General features: G+C 46.7%; 1 protein-coding gene across 4 annotated transcripts in view; it reads right to left on the bottom strand.

Moving 5' to 3' along the window:
• Positions 1 to 26,411, bottom strand: part of BTBD10 (BTB domain containing 10) — a 99,017-nt gene that overhangs the window by 69,861 nt on the left and 2,745 nt on the right. For 2 of the 4 annotated variants that reach the window (XM_030200959.1, XM_030200960.1), the window contains exon 2: positions 12,510 to 12,656. The exons of the other annotated variants lie outside the window; for them this stretch is intronic. In XM_030200959.1, the coding sequence (XP_030056819.1) occupies positions 12,510 to 12,610 (101 nt within the window). In that variant the 5' untranslated portion in view covers positions 12,611 to 12,656. The remainder of the gene's footprint in view (positions 1 to 12,509; positions 12,657 to 26,411) is intronic. 4 annotated transcript variants of the gene reach the window in all.

The following is a 26,411-nucleotide window of genomic DNA, read 5'->3' as shown; positions in this document are numbered from 1 at the left end:
CAGAAAAGACAGGATTGTGTGCCCCGTCATCAGTAGAAATCCAGAGGATCTCAAACAGATGAAGTTGGGAGTTCCGAGATCCTGCCTGAACTGGATTGCTAAAGAAAACTAGGCTGCCCCAGACGATAGTCCTGGTGTCATAAAGATAAGGGCGAGCCTAACCCGATCAAAAAGAACTTGTAGACATGTCCTCAGGAAGACGCCAAGTCTATAAGTCACCCAGATCTTCCACCAACTTCATGGATTCCTCAAACAATAGTTGCCCTGAAAAGGGAGCTGAACCACCCGCCGTTACAAGCTGCATTCACCGCCCAGCAATGCAACCACATGAAATGACAGGCTGTGACTGCCAAAAACGTCAACTTGACACCCAAAACAAGTCATAGAAGAAAACTGGCAAATAACCCGGCCTAGACTCTACATCTGGCAAGTGAGGAGGCAGTCGACTGCCTGCCTTCTGGAAGGGATCCAAAATCTGTTGCTGCCAGCTACGGCACACCCTAGCACCTACAAGCTGCAGACAGCCACCTCCAGGGAGACAGAACTTCTGAAATATCAGCGGAAAGCTGTGTTGAAATCACCCATTGAGACTAAGTTGGCTTGAAGGGAACCATAGAGATGGGGACCAAAGCAGAGAAGGAACCCCTGAAGTGATCTGATACGGAATCAGGCCCAAGGGAAAATATCCAAGAAAGAGAACCTTGTGCCATAACTTGAACCTATTTCCATATCCTGGACTTGGTGGGGAAAGTAAAACCTGACTTGGGTTGGCACCTGTTGCTGAGAAGCTAAAAGAAGAAAGGACTTCCCAAGCCTATATGGAACAGCACTCCCCGATAAGCCAATATTTGTGCTGGAAACAACTGACTCTGGGTGACACTGATTACCAATCCTAAGGACTGAAGACGAGTAGCTATCTTGGTTGAAATTTGCAGCCAGTCACTAGGTATGGATGAACCTGCAAGCCATCCTCACGAAGGAAAGCTGCCATTACCCCCATGACCTTGCAAAAATGTCTTCGACAACGTGGAAAAGCTGAATAACATGGTCATAAATCACTAAGATCCCTCTGCAGAAAGGAGCACTGGGAATACAAAAGTAAGAAAGTACGTTTCCTTGAGGTCCAGGGAGGCTAGAAACTTTCCCCACCAGATAGAACTATTACACACTGCAAGGTTCCCATTGTGAAAAGTTGAACCGTAAACTCAGCAGGACGGAAGCTCCCTGGTTGGAACTACAAAGCAAAAGGAACAACTTCCCATTCCCCAACTGCAACTGGAGATAGACTCGGCTGTGCCTAAAGGAAGAAATGTTGGCAAAGTGGCAAGAACTGCCTGACAGTGTTTGAGCTTGCATGCAGACTCCAAGAAAAATTCGAAGTGAAGTCCAGGTTGTAACCATGCAATAGAAAAACTAAGACACATTTGAGCTGAGGTAATCTTGGTCCACTCCTCCTGAAACCAGTGCAGGAGTCCTGCCTAAGGAGTGAACTGAGACTCCATCATTGGAGGATGCAACAGGCATAGGTAGACCTGGAGTTGAAACAGAGCTCATTCTACCAGCAACCAGGTGGTTTGTCATAGTGGAAGTTTTCCTGGCCCACAAAACCCACAATCAGGCTTGGGATCCTGCAGTAAAGATACCCACCCGTGGCTGTTACTGCATGGCTATCGGGCGTGGCCCCTATGGCGATGGGGATGCTGGTTTCAATGTGATAACCAGTAATGGCTCAGCCATCATGGTCCAATGCAATACATCGCACACACAAAATATAACATACTTTAACCTGAGTAAATGGCTACTTAATGGTGGCATTGCAAAACAAAAACATATCAGTGTTGTAGAGCACAATTTTCTCTTTCAGATGATACTGTTCACAAGCTGATAAAGGCAGATTCTTTTTTAATAATTGGCTTTGAACTTTGGTGCATTTTACCATTTGCGCTGACAGTGCCAACTTTGAAGAGATCCTGCAGGGCAGTTATAGATGCTGGTTAGTTGCAAATCTGGCAGTATTATGTCCAGCACAAGCATAATGCTTGTTCAAAATTTAAAGTCCGTATCTTTGTTTGCATGGAAGTTGTTGCGGTCTGAATATTGGTCCAAATATGTTCCGATGAGTCGCAACCAATTTTGATGCACACTTTGAGTCAACTTGTTTGACTGGATTTTGCATCCATAATGTTAAAATGTATTTTATCGGAAATAGCATAAAAAAAAACTGTACAGGATTTGAATTTTTTAGCCATTCTTATAAATGTGTTTGGATTTTATTAGACCCCAAAAATGGCATTTTGGTAAATGTCGCACGCTCATGGACTGACAACCTTTCAGAAAAGGGGGTCTAGATCTGCAACTATTGGCAGTTAGAGACCTCAAATTTGGGGAAACTTCGTTTAACACCTGACTCGCGCAACAGATAAAATTTGAACAAAAGTGGAGACATGATGGTGGGAAGGTTTAGACCACTTGGCATGGAATGACCCAAAAGAAAGTGTGTGTGTGGGGGGGGGGGAAGGTGAAACATACCATGTATAAAACTGCTAATGCAGAGTTCTCACATAAAGGTTTGAAGATAAGAAAATGTAAACCAAGCAGAAGAACTAACAAAGGCACTGTCTATGGAAAATTTTCAGAAGGGATTGTCATATGATAATCAGTACTTGCGTAATAGGGAGTAAATGTGATCAATATCCAGACACCTAATGTAACCAGAAAGAACATAAACTATTAAACATTAAGGAAGGGTGTGCCTGCTTGCTTTCAGACACCCATTCTTGCAAGTATGTTTTTTTTAAAACAATAAATTAAGACTTGTTTCACCAATCCACTTTTATAAGTTCTTTTTGCATAGGTTCTCAGGTTATCTGGGGGCTATTTATAACAGAGATACACCGGGTACGCTGAAGATACCAGGGTAGCTGAGGCTAGTATGCAAAGGTGTGGCCAGTATCAGTGTGCGAAGAGACAGAGAGAAGGGCAATCAATCTTTAGTAGAGTTCCGATAACTGTTCCAGTCATGCAAGAACTGCCTGGCCAGGCAAGCAGTAAGAGACAATGAAATAAAATATGCCCCACCGGAAACCTAGCTGAGCCCACAGTTTCTAATAGGATGGATAAAACCAGCCTTGACTACTACTTATTTCTAAAGCGCTACTAGACATACGCAGCGCTGTACACTTGAAAATGAAGAGAGTCCCTGCTCGACAGAGCTTACAATCTAATTAGGACAGACAAACAGGACAAACAAGAGATAAGGGAATATTAAAGTGAGGATGATAAAATAAGGGTTCTGAACGAGTTAAAAGCAGCATCAAAAAGATGGGCTTTTAGCTTAGATTTGAAGACGGCCAGAGATGGAGCTTGACGTACCGGCTCAGGAAGTCTATTCCAGACATATGGTGCAGCAAGATAAAAGGAACGGAGTCTGGAGTTAGCAGTGGAGGAGAAGGGTGCAGATAAAAGAGATTTACCCAGTGAACGGAGTTCCCGGGCAGGAATGTCGGGAGAGATGAGAGTGGAGAGGTACTGAGGAGCTGCAGAGTGAATGCACTTATAGGTCAATAAGAGGAGTTTGAACTGTATGCAGAAATGGATAGGAAGCTAGTGAAGTGACTTGAGGAGAGGGAGCATAATGACACTGGCGGAATATTAGTCGTGCAGCAGAATTTTGAACAGATTGAAGAGGAGAGAGATGGCTAAGTGGGAGACCTGTGAGAAGTAAGTTGCAATAGTCAAAACGAGAGGTGATAAAGTGTGTGGATGAGGGTTCTGGTAGTGTGCTCAGAAAGGAAAGGACGAATTTTGGTGATATTATAGAGAAAGAAACGACAGATTTTAGCAGTCTGTTGAATATATGCAGAGAAGGAGAGGGAGGAGTCGAAGATGACCCCAAGGTTACGAGCTGATGAGACTGGAAGGATGAGAGTGTTATCCACAGAAATAGAGAATGGGGGAGGAGGAGAGGTTGGTTTAAGGGGGAATGATGAGAAGCTCAGTCTTGGTCATGTTTAGTTTCAGATGGGGCCGAGACATCCAGGCAGCAATATCAGACAGGCAGGCTGATACTTTGGCCTGGATTTCGGCTGAGATTTCAGGTGTGAGGTAGATCTGGGAGTCATCAGCGTAAAGATGATACTGAAAACCATGGGATGAGATCAGAGTACCAAGGGAAGAAGTACAGATGGAGAAAAGAAGAGGTCCCATAATAGATTCCTGAGGTACACCAACTGCCAGTGGGATAGAAGTAGAGGAGGAACTACTAGAGTATACACTAAAGGTACGCTGGGAGAGATAAGAAGAAAACCAGGAAAGAACAGAGCCCTGAAATCCAAGTGAGGACAGCGTATCAAGGAGTAGACTGATCAACAGTGTCAAAAGCAGCACATAGATCGAGAAGGATGAGGACAGAATAGAGACCTTTGGATCTGGCCAGGAACAGATCATTGGAGACTTTAGCAAGTGCTGTTTCAGTTGAATGAAGGGGGCGAAAGCCAGATTGAAGTGGATCAAGAATAGCTTGAGATAAAAGAAAGTCAAGGCAACGGCGGTGAACAGCACGTTCAAGTATCTTGGATAGGAAAGGAAGGAGGGAGATGGGGCGATAGTTGGAAGGACAGGTGTGACTACGGCATGTTTGAAGGCATCAGAAACAGTCGCAGTGGACAGTGAAAGATTGAGGATATGACAGATAAAAGGGATGACAGTAGGAGAGATAGTGTTAAGTAGATGGGTGGGCATAGGATCAGAGGAACAGGTAGTTAGTTTTGAGGAGGAAAGAAGATGTGTAGTTTCCTCTTCAGTGATTTCAGAAAAGGAGGCAGGGGTTGGAGGGTTGAGAGAATGGACTAAGGAAAGGAGAGGTGGAGGTGACCTAGTTGAGAATTCAAGTTTAATCTTGTGAACCTTATCATGAAAGAACTCAGCCAGAGTCTGGGGGGAAGTGAAGGGGAGGTTGGAGGTGAAGGCACTTTGAGGAGAGAGTTCTGTGTGGCAAAGAGACGTCGAGGGTTTGAGCCAAGAGAATTTGTCAACTGGATGTAATAGTCCTGTTTGGCAAGTAAAAGAGCAGACTGGAAGGAGGTCAGCAAGAATTTGAAATGTATGAAGTCAGCATGGGCACGGGATTTCAGCCAAAGGCGTTCGGCAGAGCGGGCACAGGAACGTAGGCAGCGGATTCTAGAGGTCAGCAAAGGCTGGGGTTTAGTATGTTTTACAGAACGGGGAATGGGAGGAGCAAGAGTATCCAGAGCAGAGGAGAGAATAGTATTATAGGAAGAGACAGCCTCATTGACAGACTTGGATAACATAGTGGTAGAGAAGAGATTTGAAACATTGGAGGACAGAGTAGCCTGAAGATTCCTAAATGTATTGGTTAAGATTGGACGGGACTGGGGAGGAGGGTGTTTAAGTGTGAAAGTTATCAGATGATGGTCAGAGAGGGGAAGAATTGAGGCACAGAAACTGGAGAGTGAGCAGTTTGAGAAAAGGATAAGATCAAGACAGTGGCCATTCTGGTGAGTGGGGGCAGTGAAGCACAGTTGAAGATTGAAAGAGGATGTTAAAGCAAGAAACTGCGAAGCATAAGAGTCAGAGGGATCATTAGCATGAATGTTAAAATCCCAAAGAATGAGGGAAGGAGATGAAGGTTCAAGAAAGAAGGAAATCCAAGCATCAAAGTCAGTAAGAAAGGAAGGCAGGCACTTATCAGGGGGTACCGACGGGCTTCCTGAAACCGTACTCTGGAGTTACCGGGGCGCGCACTGGCCCGAGCCCTGACCTCTGGTAGCCTCTTGCCCTTAGACGTGCCGAGATCAGTCACAATTTTGTCCAGCTCGACCACAAAGAGCAGCTTGCCTTTAAAAGGCAACTTAGCCAGGCGGGACTTAGAGGCATGGTCAGCAGACCAATGCTTCAGCCAAAGCCACCACCGCGCAGAGACTGTCTGAGCCATACCTTTAGCCGAGGCTCTCAAGACATCATACAGCAAGTCTGCCAAATAAGCCAAGCCCGATTCCAGGGCCGGCCAATCAGCCCTCAAGGAAGGATCCGAGGGGGAAGCCCGCTGCACAATCGTCAGGCACGCCCTGGCCACATAGGAGCCGCAAACTGAGGCCTGCAAACTTAAAGCAGCCGCCTCGAAGGACGACCTTAAGGCCGCCTCCAATCTTCTGTCTTGGGAATCCTTTAGGGCCGTGCCACCTTCCACCGGCAACGCCGTTTTCTTAGTCACCGCAGTGATTAAAGAATCCACGGTAGGCCAAAGAAAGGCCTCCCGTTCACTTTCAGGCAGAGGATAGAGGCGGGACATAGCCCTAGCCACTTTGAGGCTCGCTTCCGGGACATCCCATTGAGCCAAAATCAAGGTGTGCATGGCATCATGCATGTGGAAGGTTCTGGGCGGGCGCTTCGTCCCCAGCATAATGGTGGAGCCAACAGGGGCTGAGGGAGAGACGTCCTCCGGAGGGGAAATCTTCAAAATGCTCATGGCCTGCACTAACAGGTTGGGCAAGTCCTCTGAGCGAAAAATCCGCACTGCAGAGGGGTCATCCGCTCCATCCGAGCGGGAATCAGTCTCCTCCAAGGAATCCCCAAGGGACCGTTGGGAGAACCCAGATACGCTGCCCTCATCTACATCAGAGGAGACAGAGTCCTCTAAGGCCTGGAAATCCACCCGAGGGCGTTTACTTCCGGGGGCCTCAACCCCTTTATCGGACAAGGGAGCCGGGGCAGCGTTTTGCATAAGGAAGGCCTGATGCAGCAGCAAAATGAACTCGGGGGAGAAACCCCCCAGACTGTGCACTTCAGCAGCCTGGGCCACAGCCCTAGATGCACCCTCAACCGGCGCTCGCAAGAGCGGGGGAGAAACATGCTGCGCATCCAAAATGGCGTCCGGCGCGACACTCCGCGAAGGAGCCGCGCGGGAAGAACGGCGCTTAACTTTGGCCGCTTTTTTGCCGTCGCCCAAATCAAGGGCGGCCATAGAATGAACGTCTCCCACCTCAAGGGCGGCCCAAGAAGAAGCCGTCCGAGCAGAGTGGCCAGCCAAGATGGCAGAGGCGAGCAGCGGGGGATGGGAGTTTATGGCGGGGAAAAACCGCCGCACCGGAGGAAGAACCGGCACACTGACCGGCATCCAAACTGACACCCAACAAGGGCGAATCAGACTTTAAGACCCCCGCATCCCCGCCAGAAGCGCACACGCGGTCCGGGGAGCGATTCTTTGCGCCCTCGCCCTCCGACGCCATAGGCCACGTGGAGACCGATCAGGGAACCCCCTGCCCGCTACAAAAAGGTAAAAATTACCTGCTTCTCGCTCCGAGCTGTAACGAACTGGTGTCCCAGTGAGTAGCTGCAATAAACGTTGAAATAAACGTCCTTAAGGACGTCCAAATTTTTTTTTTTTTTAACGGAGCCAGCGGGAGGGGGGAGAAAAGGAGGGACCAGGCACCACCAGGTTTGCACTTGCTCAAGAAGAGCCCTCAACCCCAGGTACTCAACAAAACCTAAAAATTAGGCTTGGAGACCTAGCCAGAGCTGCTGCTGTGTGTGACCACCACCTGCTGAGATAGAGAACATACTGAGGAGTTTCCGGCAGCACATGACTACATATAGGGAGGCAAAAGTTTGCTCTCTATCTCCACCTGCTGGTAGATGGACACAACCCACCAGTCTATGGATTGATCAGCATGATGATATGGAAGAAGAGGTTGAAATCTACAAGAGGGTGAAAGTAGTAGCCAGACACCACCTCCGTAGCCAACCGGGCAAGGAGTATGGGAGAAAAGATAACCTCCATGGCATAGGGCCACGACTGAAGCAGAGTCTTCAGGGTAAATCCAAGTTTCAGTTAGGGCAAGCAGATGGAGAGTACGAGAGATAAAGAGGTCATGGATGTAGGAAAGTTTGTTACAGACTGAGCAGGCATTCCACAGAGCGCAAGAGAAAGGCAGGGAAGGAGGGAGGAGGAGAGGAACAGAAATTAGATTGGAGATATCACGATGTGACCTGCACAAATAGGATGAGAGCTGATGTGGAGGACCAGGATTGGGGTTAATGTCCCCAGCGGAGAGCAGGAGGAGGAGCAAGAGAGTACTGAGAAGAGTAGGAGAGGTACAACGACAGCGACGAAGGCGAGATGTACTCAGATAGAAAGGAGATTGATGAATGGAAGGAAGGAAATGTTGAAGGTTGAGAGCTCAGAAAAAGGAAGAGGAAAAAAAAAAAAAAAGATGCTGAGATGATGAATATAGAGGGTGGACAATGTGTTCCTGCAGTGTACAGTGGTTTAAGATGGAATAACAAATTAGGAAGGGACAGTACCAAGAAGAAAAAGTGTGCTGGAGCCATAAGTAGTAACTGGGAGAAAAAATAAATGTAAAGAGAAAAATAACGGTGCGCGGCACCTAGAGTGCAGGCCTTGAGTGGATCGGAGTGGACCTGGGAGTCTCCCCGGAGAAGGCTGTAAAGGATATGCAGATGAACTGCAAGCAACCTTCAGGCTGAAAGGCCAGCCACCCTACTGAATAAAACTAGTTTGATGTAAACAGTACACACAGAGCAAATGCCACCAGGGCAGCATAGTGTGCAGGATTACCACGGAAACCGAGAGAAACCTGAGAGGTCTGTACTAGCCTCAAAATGTAACATTACTCACAGAAACATGGAGTCAACAGCCCTAAGCCTAACTAAACAAACTGCACTGCCATGCTCTGAGAAAGGGGAAGAGGGAACGAGTGAAAAACCTAGAGTAGGATCCCTAATCCTGATCCCTTTCTCCCCTCCATTAATGATGTACACACACCCTGAACCTCCTCAAGGAGGATCCAGAAATATTCTTAGTGTAAATCACCTAGTGAAGCACAGGCATCTCTACCAGAAGACTTTCAGATAGTCAATACTTTCCAAGCTGCAGCGTAAGGCTCTCGCTGCCATAGAACAGCTGCAGGGGTCTAATGGGTCTCGCCCCTGGAAAGTTGCGGGAGACAAAGCTGTCCCAGGCCTACTCTCTCAGAAGCCCTTAAATACCAAATATAAAGAAACTGGGAATGATCCACTCCAGTTCCCCAGTCACATTTCTGAAAAGCCTACACATAAAACTGACAGAATCGCAAGCAAATCAGGCCCCAGGGGAGTGCCAGGGCTTCAGCATTGCCATGTGGAGCAGCAAGAAAGATGGCACCCTCACACGCGCATGCACACCCAATAACTGCCCTCCGCCCGCCAAAACGAGCCGGGAGGGAAGGAACACACCACTCCACGGAGTTGAGCTCTACAGTGGATCTCCAGCACAGGAAACTGCAGCAGCCCAGAGGCTCCCACACTGGGAACCGCTTTTGCTCTGCCCCATTGGTACAGGTAAGATAATCACTACTCACCCCCTCAGGAACCGCTGTCACATGCCAAGTCGGTTCTCACACCATTCAGCTGGTACTGCAAACCAGCATGAGCTTGCCATACTGGACAAATCAGACTGAGGAGATTTTTTTTTTTTTTTTTATAAAGGTAGGAGAGTATGCCGGAGCAAAAGAAACCTCCGACTCCTTTTAAAGTCAGGAGAGTGAGAATCACAAATCCCAGTCAGGCAGAGAGGAGGGGTTGATGGGTGAGGAAGGGAGGGACCTGGCACCACCAGGTGTGCACCCAAGTCCCAGGACTGGGACACCTCAGATCCCAGCTTGACTAGATCCAGGTGATCAGGCCAGGAGCCAATTAATCCAGAGCTGCACAGATATGACCATCCACCTGCTAGATAGAGAGAATACTGAAGTTAAGGTGACTGCACATGACCACATATAGTAAACATCTGAAGTTCTCCATCTCCACCAGCTGGTAGAGGGACATAACCCACAAGTGTCTGGATTGATCTGTGGGATGCTATGGAAATACAAGGTTTCTCCGGTTAAACCCTATATAAATGAAATCCTGGAGGATATGGTACATTAATTTTGAAAACACAAATCTACAAAAGCCGCAAAATAACAAAAGCTGTAAAGGCAAGTAAAATGAAAAGTTCTCCACATTGCCAATTAATTTCATTACACTTATTTCAGGTCTATTTTTCCTGCAAGAATCTGTACAAACTGAGCCCCTACGTCTTGCCCCATCCTTAAATCTAGATTGAAAGCCCACCAACATCGCTTTTGACTTGTAACCACTTGTACCTCTCGCTTCTACCTACCCTCCTCTCCTCTTTCCTCTACACATTAATTGATTTGCTTACTTTATTATTTTTGTCTATTAGATTGTAAGCTCTTTGAACAGGGACTGTCTTTCTTCTAAGTTTGTGCAGCGCTGCGTACGCTTTGTAGCGCTATATAAATGCTAAATAGTAGTAGTAGTAGAAGAAATATCTGTAAATCTGGAAGATGTAATGGAGCACCAAACTGAAGAGTAGCAAATCTCCTGGACCGGATGGTATTCACCCCAGGGTACTGATAGAACTAAAAAAATGAGCTGGCAGAGCTACTGTTATTGATTTGCAATTTATCCTTAAAAATCGAGCTTGGTACTGGAAGATTGGAGGGTGGCCAATGTTAACGCCGATATATAAAAAAGTTTCCAAAGGAGACCCAGGAAATTATAGACCAGTGAGTCTGACATCGGTGCTGGGCAAAATGGTAGAAACTATAATCAAGAACAAAATTAGACAGCACATTCAAAAGCATGGACTAATGGGACAAAGTCAACATGGATTTAGTGAAGGGAAGTCTTGCCTCACTAATCTGCTGCATGTCTATGAGGGGGTAAACAAACATGTAGACAAAGGTGAGCCGGTTGATATTGTGTATCTAGATTTTCAGAAGGCGTTTGATAAGGTCCCTCATGAAAGACTACAGAGAAAATTAGAGGAACATGGGATCGGAGGTAGTGTCTTACTGTGGATTAAAAACTGGTTGAAAGATAGGAAACAGAGTAGGATTAAAAGGTCAATATTCGCGGGGTCCCTCTGGGACGTCTGGTTTTTAACATATTCATAAATGACCTAGAGATGGGGGTAACTAGTGAGGTAACCAAATTTGCCGATGACACAAAGTTATTCAAAGTAGTCAAATCACGGGAAGATTGTGAAAAACTACAAGAGGACCTTACGAGACTGGGAAACTGGGCGTCTAAATGGCAGATGATGTTTAATGTGAACAAGTGCAAAGTGATGCATGTGGGAAAGAGGAACCCAAACTATAACTACGTCATGCAAGGCTCAGTGTTGGGAGTCACGGACCGAGAAAGGGATCTAGGTGTCATCGTTGATGATACGTTGAAAACTTCTGTGCAATGTGCTGCTGCGGCTAGGAAAGCAAATACAATGTTGGGTATCATTAGGAAAGGGATTGAAAACAAAAATAAGGATATTACTCTGCTATTGTATCGCTTCATGGTGCGACCGCACCTCGAGTATTGTGTTCAATTCTGGTTGCCGCACCTCAAAAAAGATTTAGTGGAATTGGAAAAAGTGAAGAAGGGCGACAAAGATGATACAGGGGATGGGACGACATCCCTATCAGGATAGGCTGAGGCTCTTCAGCTTGGAGAAAAGGCGGCTGAGGGGAGATATGATAGAGGTCTATAAGATAATGAGTGGAATGGAACAGGTCGATGTGGAGCGTCTGTTTACGCTTTCCAAAAATACTAGGACAAGGGGGAATGCAATGAAGCTGCAGTGTGGTAAATTTAAAATGGAAATTTTTCTTCACTCAACGCGTAAACTCTGGAATTCACTGCCAGAAAAGGTGGTTAAGGTGGTTAACTTAGCGGACTTCAAAAAAGGGTTGGTCGGCTTCCTGGAGAAAAAAGCCATAGAATGTTATTGAATGGACGAGGGAATAATACAGTATTTCTAGGATGGGCTGGACAAATTGCTTGTTCTTTTGGCCACTGTCGGTGACAGGGTGCTGGGCTCGATGGACCCTTGGTCTGTCCCAGCATGGCGATGCTTAAAATCTCAGGGGTTTTGGCTCCTACTTCCATTTCAGGCAAGGGAAGAGGAGACATTAGCAAGGAAAAGTATGGGACTGAATGGACTAAATCAGTACACACTCAAGCTACAAAGTGATTCCTCCTGCTCATCTTTTCAAAATTAAGTTAAAGGTGTACTACAAATTCAGATACAGTTGGTAGGTCCTTTCCATTTACATTTGTACCACAGGCAATGGAGGGTGAAAATAGCACATCAGGAAGAAAAGCATGTTCTACTGGTTTCTCTGGTTCTCAGATCACTGCTCTATCAGACAATGGCTCCACTCCAAACCATTTAAGGAAAAGATGCACTGGTTGGGGGGTGGGGGAGCAAAGCCTGAGGAGACACACCAGGAAGAGGGAGAATTAGGGAAAGGCTGCTGCTCTGCAGAGAGGATGTGAAAGAGTGAGTGAATGGGGGTAGAAGCCCACAAATATGTTTGCTAATAACCCAATATCCCGCTAATCCAGCTCTGGGTAGACAAGTAGATTCACCCTTCATATAAAAATTATTGATGTTAGATTTGATATTGCAGGCACCATCATTCACAAACCTCGAATGTTTATAAAGTTTACGAGGTCTATTTTGCAATTTCCAATCCCAGTTCTCTGGATCACTGGAGTTACTGTCATAAGAATGAGGCCGTCCTGCCATCCCACGCCAGACTTCCTCAAATTACTGTTCTGGAAGCAGACATAACCTATATAAAAAAAAAAAAAGAACAGAACTGAGTTTTATATATATATATATATATATATATATATATAGGCAAGTCACTTAACCCTCCACTGCCTCAGGTACCAACTTAGATTGTCAGCTCTCTAGGGACAGGGACATATCCAGTGTACCTGAATGTAACTCACCTTGAGCTACTGCTAAAAAAGTGTGAGCAAAACCAAATTTTGTCTCTCTCTCGCTATATATATATTATATATATACACACACACACCTCATTATACCACAATATCACTTTGTATTCATTCATACTATGTATTTGTTCAAACCGTAATCGGCTAACACCGTTAACGGTTATATGTAAACCACATTGAGCCTGCAAAAAGGTGGGAAAATGTGGGATACAAATGTAACAAAAAATAAAAATATATATGTACACACACACACAATAGGAAACAAAAAAAAAAAACAAAAAAAAAAAATATATATATATATATATATATATATATATATATATATATATATATATACACACACACATATATACACACAAAATAGGAAACAAAAGTATTAGCAATTTGATATTATAGTACTATCATCTTAAGCAAAAGGTAATTTTTATACTATTACAGTTCCTCACATCTGTACAATAGTAAACTAAGTTCACAGCTTCACATTTATGAACACTAAACATGATAATCTTCCTCTTAGTGAATGGAGAAATAGTAAGTTCTGCCTAACTTTCAAACAGTATTTGTAACACATTTTGATTTCAAGAGAACTAATTCACTGGTATTCATACAAACGTAAACTGAGGGGTCCTTTTCCTAAGATGCGCTAATGATTAGAGCATGCTAAATTCCGTGCAGCCCCTTGTATACCTAGGGGCTGCATGGCACTTAACGCACATTAATTCATTAGTGCACGCTAAGGGCCCTGTTTACTAAACTGTGTTAGCGCGGCTTAGTAAATAGGGTCCTAAATCCGCTAGCACACCTTAGTAGAAGGACCCCGAGTTTTCACTATAAGACCACAGGTAATTATGCAGAGAATGGATTTTTGCATGTAGGAAGCATTATATGTTAATATAAGAAATGCTCGTTGCAGTGTGAAGTTTATATTGAATTTTTTTGGCTTGAAGATTATATATGTTTTGTTACCCGTCCTATACAGTAGATGATGCAGGCTACACAATTTTTTTTATATTAATCTTTAAGTACATAAAGGAAATACCTAAAAGAAAATATACAATTAAACTTCCAAGGAAAACAACAGGCAGCAAGTCCACATCGAGAAGAAGTCAACAAAGATAACAGTTAAAAGAAAACAAGTGACCTAAACTATTAATAAATTAGCTGCAGTTATACACAAAAATTCTCAGAACTCTAACCAACCTCACCAGTAACAAAAAAATAAAGTTATTCTGTGTTAAGAGAAATAGATTTTTACTTAAGAAATATTTCCAATTGACTGGGGTCACATAAGTGACAATACGCTTACAAGAATAAAGTTAAAAAATAAAAAAAAAAAAGTACCTCCCACAACAAGAACCTTAGGGATACGTTTACTAAGCCATACTAGCACATTCCCTCCACTCTCAATAAGGCTTGCCTATTTTTTTTTTTAAACGTTGCACAGAACAGAGCTGAAATAATGTAAATTCAGTGCACTCCATTTAAGTGCACATCGGATAAGTGCATGCTCTGTTTAACTGCATGCCGTACTTCGGTCCCGTTTTTGGTGCCATCAATTTCTATGGGGACAAACTTCAGTTTAGCGCACCACTGATAAGTGTAAGATTCGCTTATATGCATGGTTTAAGACCGCTCCTCTGCAGGAAAGACTCTGCATAAGCGCGCGCACGGAATATGGAAGCCGATTGGCACGTGACAACCAACGAGATTTCAAATTTACCACCCCTTTAGCTGCCACAAGCAGAATAAGTGAAAGAATGTTGTTAGAGTGTACGCTGGAGTCGTAGTCGCGGAGGAACTGTAAGACTTTAACACTGGCTGAACGAATAGAAGGTTCTTTAAAAAATTAGAAAACAAAGTCAAGCATCTATTGCTAAAGAATATGGTGTCAATCCCAGTCAAATTTCACGTGTCTTGAATGGGCGGGAAAAGCTGAGGTAGAAGATGGTCTTCGGTGGTTCTCTCGAATCAGGAGCAGACAGTTTCCTATCAGTGGTCCACTGCATATGGAGAAAGCTAACCAGCTAGCTGAAAGTCTTGGACTAACTGAATTCAAAGCCACTGTTGGATGGTTGGAAAGATGGAAGGAGAGGAACAACATAAAATTCAAGAAACAGCATGGTGAGAAACAAGATGCTGATGACTTTGGTGCTGAAAATTGGGTTATTTCAGTTCTTCCTACCATCTTGAACGAGTTTGCACCTTGTGACATTTTCAATGCTGACGAAAACGGTCTCTAGTGGCAAGCGATTCCTGATGGAACACTTGCATTCAAACATGCCGAAACTACTGGAGGTAAAACGTCAAAGGACCGACTGATGATCCTCCTTTGCTGCAATATGGATGGGAGTGAGAAGTTGGAACTCCTCGTCGTTGCTTCAAGAAAGTTAAGCAACTTCCTGTGTCATCAGAAGCTAACGCAAATTCATGGACTAGGGAAATTTGGAAGCAGTGGCTAAAGAAGTTAGACACTAGAATGTGGGCACAAAAGCGCCGGATTTTGTTGATTTGTGATAATTATGCTGCACACAGGGATGATGTCAGGCTGTCTAACGTCAAGGTGGTCTTCTTGCCACCAAACACTACCTCTCTGATCCAACCTATGGATCAGGGCATAATAGCCAATTTCAAACAACATTATCGGGCTCTTGTGCTACCTCGTCTGATGAGCGTTACGGATGACCAGACTGGCAAGGATAAATGTGCTGTTGAACTGGCTCGTAATCTATCAATGTTGGATTCCCTACATATGCAGAAAAAAGCCTGGAATCATGTTACACAGGCAACCATTGTGAACTGCTACAAGTGGGCAAGCTTTAAGGATGTGGAGAGGGACGAAACAGATGCAGCTGTTGCAAACGCATCAGATGAACAGGTTACTGACATCCCAGCCGGTGTTACTGAAGAGGAGTTTCATCGCTATGTAGCTGCTGATTACGATCTACAAACAGCTGATGACAGCACTGATGTCAAGATATGCACCCACACGCAGGCAACAACGGCTGATGATGAAACAGATGACGAAATGAGCAGCGAGGCCCATGCTGATGAAATTCAACAACCTCCTCCTGTCACATTTGCAAGAGCGCTGAAGAGTCTCAACACCGTGTGGGCCACTGTATGTCATCTGCCAGTTTTTACATTCTGGCAGATGTAGTCTATGGAACTCACAGACCCAATAGTGTACAGAGGACTATAACTGATTATTTAAAGTAAGCCTAACGTCAGTTAACTGAGACTGCATACTGTACGTATAATAAACAGTACTGTACATACGTTTATCAGATGTCAAGCTTCTTTGGGTTATAACGGTTAAGTGCACGCTCCGGTTAACTGCATGCATTTCATTGGTCCAAGACCCTTGCACTTAAGCGGATTGCAGTGTGTGTGTGTGTGTGTGTGTATGTATGGAAAAATTAGGTTCTTACCTTGGTAATTTTCTTTCCTTTAGTCATAGCAGATGAAGCCATTACGTATGGGTTGTGTCCATCAACCAGCAGGGGGAGATAGAGAGCACTCAACTTTTCACAGTGCCTCATGGCCAGCCAGCTCCACTGCCTCTTCAGTATTTGAAGCTTCCAAAGCAGTATGGCAAACCGCAATGGGAATAACATGAACTTTCCTCACAGCGAACGATGGCCCCTTAACAAGGGCATGAACTCAAAAGGAGGGAATGAACACATCCTCCTGGAGGGAATAAACTCGTTCTCCTTATTGTATAACTGGAGGGGATACACGCAACCTCCTGGAGGGAATGGACTCATCCTTCAAAACAAACTGGAGGGAATGGACTCATCCTCCTATAAGTGAACATGAATCCTGAAGACTGTTTTCCAACTTACTCCGAAGGAAGGAACTTCAGGAAACAAGAACAGAACCTGAAACAAATTCACAGCATACAGACAATCATACAGGGAGAGCTCATGGCTTCATCTGCTATGACTAAAGGAAAGAAAATTACCAAGGTAAGAACCTAATTTTCCCTTCCTTGTCATCAAGCAGATGAAGCCATTACGTATGGAATGTAACAAAGCAATCCCTATATAGGGTGGGAACAGGTCACACCACGCGCTAGCACTTGTGCTCCAAAACGCGCATCCCTCCTAGCAGCCACACCCAGCCTGTAAAGTCGGGCAAAAGAGAGCTTAGAAGCCCATGTTGCTGTACTACATATCGCTTGATGAGAGAGTGCTCCAGTTTCAGCCCAAGAGGAAGAAAATCGCTCTGGTAGAATGCGCCTTAAAGGCTACAGGCGGAGACCGGCCAGCAAGCAGATAAGCTGAAAAGATAGTTTCTTTGAGCCAGCGGGCAATAGTGGCTTTAGACGCTGGAGACCCTCTGCGAGGACCTGATAGCAAAACAAACATATGATCAAAGAGCCTGAAAGAGATAGTAACTCGCAGATACTGCAGCAGAGTCCTGCGCACATCAAACAGGTGCAACTGCCCAAAAGATTCTGGAAACTCCTCCTTATCAAAGGAGGGCAAGAAAATAGGCTGGCTTAGGTGAAACGCTGAAACCACCTTAGGCATGAAGGAAGGCACGATTCGAACCGTGACCCCGGACTCTGAGAATTGCAGAAATGGGTCTCTACAGGACAGCGCCTGGAGCTCTGACACCCGTCTCGCCGAAGTAATGGCCACAAGAAAAATGGCCTTTAGTGTCAAATCTTTCTCCGATGCTCGCCGAAGCGGCTCAAAAGGAGAAGCCTGCAGGGCCTTCAAAACTAGCCCCAGCTTCCAAGCTGGACAGGGTGCTCGCACGGAAGGCTGGAGCCAAAGCACCCCACTAAGAAACCGTGGCACATCTGGATGAGCAGCTAAAGACACGCCTTCAACCTTACCACGAAGGGAGGCCAATGCTGCCACTTGCACCCGCAGGGAATTATAGGCCAAGCCTATTTGTACACCATCCTGCAAAAAGTCCAGAATCGGCGAGACAGGAGCCCGCATGGGTGTGATCGCTTTTGAAGCACACCAAGACTCAAACTGGCACCAAATCCTGGCATAAGCCACGGAAGTGGAACGCTTGCGGGCCTGCAGTAGAGTGGAAATGACTGTTTTAATAGCCTTTGTCCCTCAATTGCGCCCTCTCAATCGCCATGCCATAAGACCAAAGTGGCAGGCGTCCTCCATGGCTACCGGGCCCAGTGACAACAGGTTCGGTACCAGAGGTAAAGGGGAGCCTCCACTAGCATCTGTCGGAGGTCCGCATACCAAGGCCTCCTGGGCCAATCCGGGGCGATGAGGACCACTTCTCCTGGGTGCAGCCGAATTCGCAGGAGCACGAGCCCTATCAAGGGAACACATATAGTAGGCCCGGAGGCCAGGGCTGAGTCAAGGCATCCAACCCTGCCGAGCGAGGATCTCTTCGTCTGCTGAAGCAGCACGGGACTTTGGCATTTGAACTTTTCGCCATAAGATCCATCACGGGCTTGCCCCATTTGGCATATATCTGCAGGAATACTTCATCTGCTAGTTCCCATTCTGCTGGATCGATCTGATGCCTGCTTAGATAATCGGCTTGCATGTTGCTCTGACCTGCAATGTGAGCTGCCGACAGAAACTGAAGATGCAGCTCGGCCCAGTGGCAAATCTGTTCGGCCTGCGCGGCCAGTGCTCTGCACTGAGTGCCGCCTTGTCGATTTATGTAGGCCACTGCTGTCGTGTTGTCCGACATCACTCGGACAGCCAATCCTTCCAGTGTCACTTGAAAGGCCAGAAGCGCCTGAAACACCGCTTTCAACTCCAGGCGGTTGATGGACCACTCCAACTCCTAGGGTGTCCATAGACCCTGGGCATGCTTCCCCTTGCAATGTGCGCCCCAGCCCTTCAGGCTGGCATCTGTCACTACTAGACACCAATTGGGGAGCGCCAGCGGCATTCCTCGCTGCAGCATGCTGTCTAAGAGCCACCACTCCATTCTGAGGCGGGCCGCAGGGAGCCAAGCAAGTCTGCATTGATAATCCTGAGAAACTGGAAAACATCTTTGAAGTAGGGATAACTGTAGGGGTCTCAGGTGCGCTCTCGCCCAGGGCACCACTTCCAATGTGGCTGTCATCGATCCCAGCAGCTGAACAATGTCCCAAGCTCACGGGCGGGGCATCCTCAGGAGCAGACAGACCTGATTCTGAAGCTTGCACTGCCTTAGCTCGGGTATGTATACATAGCCCGAGTCTGTGTCGAACCTGGTCCCCAAATATTCTAGAGATTGCGAGGGGGTCAGGTGACTTTTGGCCATATTGACGACCCAGCCTAGAGATTGAAGTACTGAGACCACTCTGGCTGTAGCATGATAGCTCTCTGTTACAGAGTCTGCTCTGATGAGCTAGTCGTCTAGGTACGGGTGAACCCTGATACCTTCTCACCTGAGCAAAGCAGCTACTACCATCATTACCTTCGAAAAGGTTTGGGGAGCTGTGGTGAGGCCAAAAGGCAAGGCCCGGAACTGGAAATGTTTTCCCAACACCGCAAACCTCAGAAACGTCTGGTGCGGGGGCCAAATTAGTATGTGCAAGTAAGCTTCTCTCAGGTCTAGAGACGTGAGAAACTCTCCTGGCTGTACCGCCACAATGACGGAGCGCAGGGTTTCCATGTGGAAATGCCGCACTCTCAGGTACTTGTTTAATTCTTTTAAGCCCAGAATAGAGCGAAAAGACCCACCTTTTTGCGGCACCACAAAGTAGATGGAGTATCAGCCGTAGCCGTGTTCAGCGGGAGGTACCAGGGACACGGCCCCTAACTGAATCAGACCTTGCAAAGTCTCCTCTACCGCCGCCCATTTGGCGGCAGAACCGCATCGGGACTCCACAAACACGTCTCTTACTGGGGCGTTGAATTCTATTCTGTAGCCATCTCTGATCAGGTCCAGAACCCACTGATCTGAGGAAATATTGGCCCACTCCTCAGCAAAGAGAGAAAGTCATCCTCCGATGACAGGAAGCGAGGAGGGGGCCGGCACACCATCATTGAGAGGGTCGCCCCTGAACTCCAGGCCTAGAGTCGGTGGCTGCGGAATGCTTGTCCGAGCGAAAGGAGTTCCTCTGCTGAAAAACGGGCACGAGAAGTGAACCCAGCAGAACGCCCCGGGCGGTACCTTCTAGCTTCACGGAAGCGAGGTCTATAAGAGGAGTGGACCGCCTGGCCCTTGGAGGAAGGCCTCGGCCTATCTTCGGGCAAGCACTGGGGTTTAGGATCTCCCAGGCCTTTAACAATTTTCTCCAACTCCTCACCAAATAGGAGAAGGCCTTGAAAGGGCAACTTCACCAACCTTTGCTTAGAGGCCATGTCCGCTGCCCAATGTCGTAGCCAAGTAAGACGGCAAGCTGCCATGCCATTTGTTTAGCCGAAGTTCTGACAATATCATAAAGGGCATTAGCCAAAAAGGACAAGGCGGACTCCAGCCGCGGAGCCACATCCGAGAAGGGCTCCGCTCCATCTCCGGGCTGTTCCACTGCCTGTTGCAACCACGCCAGGCAGGCTCTAGCAGCATAACAACTGCATGCAGACGCCCGAACAGTAAGACCTGCAATTTCAAAGGACCGTTTAAGTGCTGCTTCAAGCCTACGGTATTGTATATCCTTCAGGGCAACTCCTCTTTCCACAGGGAGGGTAGTTCTCTTTGTCACCGCAGTGACTAGGGCAATCCACTTTAGGCATTGCAAAGCGAGCCAAATGCTCCTCACGCAGAGGGTATAATTGCCCCATAGCCCTGAAAACTTTCAAAGGTCCCTCGGGGTCAGCCCACTGAGCGGAAATAAGCTCTTGGATGGAGTCATGCAAAGGAAAGGCTCGAGCAGGCTTTTTGGTACTAGCCATCCTAGGATTCAGAGGAGGCCGTGCCACTGTCAGGCTCTTCAATAGAAAGGACCTGTAGGGCATCTGAAATAAGCGCTGGCAGCTCATCACGGTGGAAAATCCTCACCGCGGAGGAATCATCCAGATCCTGTGGTAATTCTGCACCTGACTGGCTCCTCAGACCACGAAGGCCTGCCAGAACTCTCCGAATCCTCACAGCCCGACCACAGGGGGGGGGGGGGGGGGGGGTAAAAGGAGGTGCACCAAAATCTGAAGGGGAATTAGCCCTTCTACGCTTTTCTTTATGCCAATTATCAGAGAAAATAACCTCAGCGGGCAGTCCCAGGCCAGAATCCACCGGGGGGGGGGGGGACAATAGAAGGGGCCTCAGACGACCCTTGAGGGAGAGCTCTTTTCAGCATGTATGCTTTATGCAATAACAACACAAAATCAGGGGAGAAAAACTCGCCCTGGGCACCCAGATCCCGTCTGGGGCTAGCCGCTCCCTGAATAGCCTCAATTCGAGGTCCGTCCCCCCCCCCCCCCCGGGCTCAGGGCTCTCCGTCTCTACGGAGGCCGCGCCATGCGGAGAATTCAGAATGGCGTCCGCTGCCAGCTCTGAGCGGAAAGAATCATCGCTCGCCATGCTCGAGCCGGCTCTTACACCTGTACAGCACGATTTACAGAGTCCCGCTGCTGATTTGCGCTTTACATTCTCTGCAGCCATCGCCGAAAACGGCGGGAAAATTCAAAATGGCGGTTTTGCGCCAAAAAAGCCCCGATCGCGGGCCCACCCCAGAGGAGTTAGAAAGCACTCTTACCTCACCGGACCGAGTATCACAGCTCCGGTACCATAGAAGAATCAAAGGAAAACCTCTGTTCCATTTTTTTTTTTTTTTAACGCTGTGAGGAAAGCAGAGGTAATAAGAACTCCGGAGGCTCAGATGAGTGGGAAAGGCAGGGAAAGGCGAACCAATGTGCCTGCATCCACTGAGTGGGAAAGGACAGGGAAAAGCAAGCTAATATGTCCACATCCACGGGGGCATGGGTAAGGCAGGGAAAGGGCTAACCTATGTGCCTTCAAAGTGAAGCTGCTATAGCCTCTAACACCCCGGCTAACAACTGGCAAGCCAGGAGCCACCCCCAGGCAGATTTTTGATGGAGCTCGAAGAAGCTGCAGTCACCCTGCTTGGGGAGATGGAGAATACTGAAGAGGCAGTGGAGCTGGCTGGCCATGAGGCACTGTGAAAAGTTGAGTGCTCTCTATCTCCCCCTGCTGGTTGATGGACACAACCCATACGTAATGGCTTCATCTGCTTGATGACAAGGAAATTATATATATACACTAGTAAAAAAAAGCCCCGTTTCTGTTGCAAATGAAACGGGGGGCTAGCAAGGTTTTCTTCTGTGTGCATGTGGGAGTGTGTGTGTCCCTGCCCTCTGCCCTCTCTCCCCTCCCCCCTCTGAGTCCTTCACTGTTACAGAGAGAGCGATTTGATTTCGTGCTTTGCTGTGTTTTTTCCTTCACTGTTTGTGTTACAGAGAGAGCGAGGGCGGGGCAGACACTCATGGGGAAACCGGATATCTCTCCCCCTTCACACTTCCGGCTGGAGGCTTCATAGAACGTTGGTGGTGCCTTTTATATATAGATATATAGATATATACACACACACACACATACTTTAAAACAGAAACAGGGAATAAAATAGATACATATTAAACAAGAATAGGAGATTGAAGGGCTCACCACCTTCCACCTGCTGGAGACTAAGAATACAGGATTTTACTATAGCTAGCCAGGAGACTCTCTGTCTCCACCTGCTAGAAGGAGTGCACAACCCACCAGTATCTTCTGGGCCAGTCCAGAGGGACGCTAAGGAAAATCGATTTACTTCTACTTGTTCAATCATCTTCCCGCATCTCTCTTTTCCAAGTTGAAGAGCCCTAACCTCTTTAGCCTTTCCTCATACGAGACAATTTCCATCCCCTTTATCATTTTAGTCACTCTTCTTTGAATCTTTTCTAATGCTGCTTTATCTTTTTTGAGATACTGTGACCAGAACTGAACACTATACTCGAGGTGTGGTCGCACCATGGAGCGATACAGAGGCTTAATAACTGTCGCACACTGAGGAGAAGATTTCAGCATATTATTTACACCACCACCTAGATCTTTTTCTTGATTCTGACCCCCAAGGTGGTCCCTAGCATCAGGTAACTATGATTCGGATTATTCTTTCCAATGTTCATCAGCTTGCATTTGTCCACATTAAATTTCATCTACCATTTGAATGCCCAACCTTCCAATTTCCTAAGGTCTTCCCGAAATATTTCACAGTCCGCACATGTTTTAACAACCTGAATAGTTTTGTGTGATCTGCAAATTTAATCACCTCACTTACCATTACGATTTCCATATCATTTAAAAATATGTTAAATAGCACCAGTCCCAGTACTGATCCCTATAGCACTCCACTGTTCACCCTCCTCCATTGAGAGAAATGACCATTTTACCCTACTCTCATTTTTCTGTCAAATAACCAATTCCTAATCCACATAAGAACCTCTTCTTACATCTTTAGCGAAATATAGCCTCAGGAGCATCATGAGGAACTTTAGCAAAAGCTTTCTGAAAATCTAGATACACTACATCAACCGGCACACTACATCAACCAGCTCACCTTTATCCAAATGTTTATTCACACCTTCAAAGAAATGAAGCAAACTGGTGAAGCAAGACTTCTCTTGGCTGAACCCATACTAACTCTGTACCATTTCCACTACTTTGCCAGGGACGGCCGTCAGGCTTACTGGTCTGCAATTTCCCGATCACCCCTGGAACCCATTAAAAAAAATTTTTTAATTGGCATTACATTGGCCACCCTCCAATCTTCAGGTACTATGGATGATTTTAACAACTGGTTACATATTACTAACTGCAGATCAACAATTTCATGCTTGAGTTCTTTGAGTACCCCTGGATGTATGCCATCCAGTTCAGGTGATTTACTACTCTTTAAATTTGTCTCAGTACATCTTTCAGGTAAAATGAAATTTCTTTCCGTTCCTCTGCATTACCACTCTTGAAAACCATTTCTGATACAGGCATATGCCTGTGTTCCACAGAAGGGCTGGAACTAAATAGCGGTCAAGTCCTTGCTGCTAATGTTAACTGCCCTTGTAACTGTCTATGGCTTGCCTGCAAACTAGCACAGTGATGACACCCTCCAGTCTACTGCTTCCCTGGCTACATAATTTTTAGATATATTAAAAACAAACAAAAACAAAACCCACCCTTCATACTATGTGGCATATAAATTGTCGAGGCTTAATGTATTAAGAGGCAGATGCAGCAACCAAACGTAAAAAAATCTAAATCGTTAAAGTCCCTAACGATTTTAAAATAACGAAAAATGCACCAAAAAAAAAAGTCACACATGCTGGAATCGGTATTGAAACGTACAATGTATCAAAGAATCACAATACACATCGTTAATCGGCCCCCAAATCATGCGCAGAGCAGCCAAGCGTTATGTTAGCTGCTCTGCGCATGCCACAAACAGTCAAATCACAAGCACATGGCAAATTGAATTGACACACAAAAAAATAAAACTAAAAAAAGGATCGGGAGGGGGCAAGGGCGCTCATCAGGAGCGTCCTGTACGGACGGCCTTGCCCCCCCCCCCCCCCGCCGCTGCTCCCCACTTTCCGCCGCTCCCCCCACCCCGAAAAAGCAAATTGTAGCAGCCCCTGCCCCCCTCCCTTCCTCACTACTCTCAGCTCCGCCTCCCGACATCCTCCGTCTGTGCCCCGCCCCCTTTGGGGGTCGTCGCCGCCATTCCCCTTCTCCATCGGGCCCCCCTCCCTCTTACCGGGCCCGTGCAGCGCCTCTCTCCTCTGTCCGAAGGCGCTGCACGGGCAAGAAGAACGCTGAATCAGCTGATGCCTGCCTTCGATAGAGCGTCTTTCTCCTCCTGGGCCCGCCCCTTTCTGACGTCGGTAACCTACGTAGGTTACTGACGTCAGACAGGGGCGGGCCCAGGAGGAGAAAGACGCTCTATCGAAGGCAGGCATCAGCTGATTCAGCGTTCTTCTTGCCCGTGCAGCGCCTTCGGACAGAGGAGAGAGGCGCTGCACGGGCCCGGTAAGAGGGAGGGGGGCCCGATGGAGAAGGGGAATGGCGGCGACGACCCCCAAAGGGGGCGGGGCACAGACGGAGGATGTCGGGAGGCGGAGCTGAGAGTAGTGAGGAAGGGAGGGGGGCAGGGGCTGCTACAATTTTGCTTTTTCGGGGTGGGGGGAGCGGCGGAAAGTGGGGAGCAGCGGCGGGGGGGGGGGCAAGGCCGTCCGTACATGACGCTCCTGATGAGCGCCCTTGCCCCCTCCCGATCCTTTTTTTAGTTTTATTTTTTTATGTGTTTTCTGAGGTCCTTTGGACCAATCACAGCGCTTTTAGCTCTGCTAATGCGCTGGGATTGGCTCAAAGTTTGTTTATTTTTTCACTTAACACTTTTTCCTGCCACGGAGCTGTCCTAACGAGAGGTCCAGACCTCTCGTTAGTTTTCCTGCCTTTTTCCTGCGTAAAGGCAATCGGAAAAGGTTAGTGCATGTCGTTTCAATGGGGTTTTCACACTAATTGCTCATCTCCATTCCGTTTTCGTTAGCTGCTACTGTCGTCGGAAAATAGGCTTAAGTGCATGGAAAGGATCGGAAATTCTTCCCCGAGGGCTCATTTAACGATGAAAAACGTTTAGTGCATCTGCCTCTAAGTGTAAATAAATGAAACAAATAAAATTTAACCCTCCTCACCCTTGGAATAGGAGATGATTGCTCAGTAGCAGTGGAAACTGAAGTCAGTGGCTCCAGGTCAAGGACTGGAATGGATTACAAATTGGGATTACCCCATCCTTCCATATTAAGGTGGTGGTACTCAGCATTTTCAAACATACTGACCGTCACCAGCTGAGTCTGACTGGGTTATTCAATGCTGGACCCAATCCAGGCACCAGCAATGAATATCCAGGTCTTGGGCAGCCCCAGAACCTATCCAGGTATCAGCGATTTTCAGACCAGTACCCAGGTGAGTTCCCTGATTAATTTAGGACAGGCATTTCACCACCACACCTCTGCCCTAGATAGAGCTGCAGCAGACACTGGATCTCAGCAGAACTGTGCTGTTAACTGACACTTCAAGCCTGGTTAATTCCTTTCATTATCTACCCCTCAGATATTTGCCAATGAAGGCTCAAGATGCTATAGCTTAAATTGAAGTGAGGTGGAAGCCCAAATGAACAGAAAGAAAACTACTAAACCAAAATATTGTTATGCTATCAATACACTTATTCAGAACAAAACATACTCAAACTGTATTTTAGAAACCACAATGAAAATTGTTACATATACACTATCCAACAACCACAAAAAGTTACATTATTTGAGTGACCTGGGGAAAAAAAAGATTTGGTTGAAGACCTTGAGTAGAGTTTGGGAACTTAGGGCCAGATGCACTAAACTTAACAAGCCATTAACAAGCAAGTAGTAAACCGTGGCATGCACTAAATGCTTCTCCGAGCCATTTTCCAATCACGGTAGCAGCTAATGAAAACGGAATGCAGATGAGCAAATTAGTACCCCAATGTGTATAAATCGTATTGTAATGAGATGCACTACCGTTTTCCGATTGACTTAGCGTGGAAAATCTAACGGGAGGTCTACACCTCTCGTTGGGGCAAAGGGAAGAAAAAAAAAATGACGTCCTTCACCTGTAAAAAAAAAACCCACTCCAAAGAC

This window comes from Microcaecilia unicolor, chromosome 4 (assembly GCF_901765095.1).
Source record: "Microcaecilia unicolor chromosome 4, aMicUni1.1, whole genome shotgun sequence".
NCBI classification, from domain to species: domain Eukaryota; kingdom Metazoa; phylum Chordata; class Amphibia; order Gymnophiona; family Siphonopidae; genus Microcaecilia; species Microcaecilia unicolor.
The sequence above is the reverse complement of the archived record's forward strand: the minus strand, read 5'-3'. Positions and strand labels throughout refer to the sequence as shown.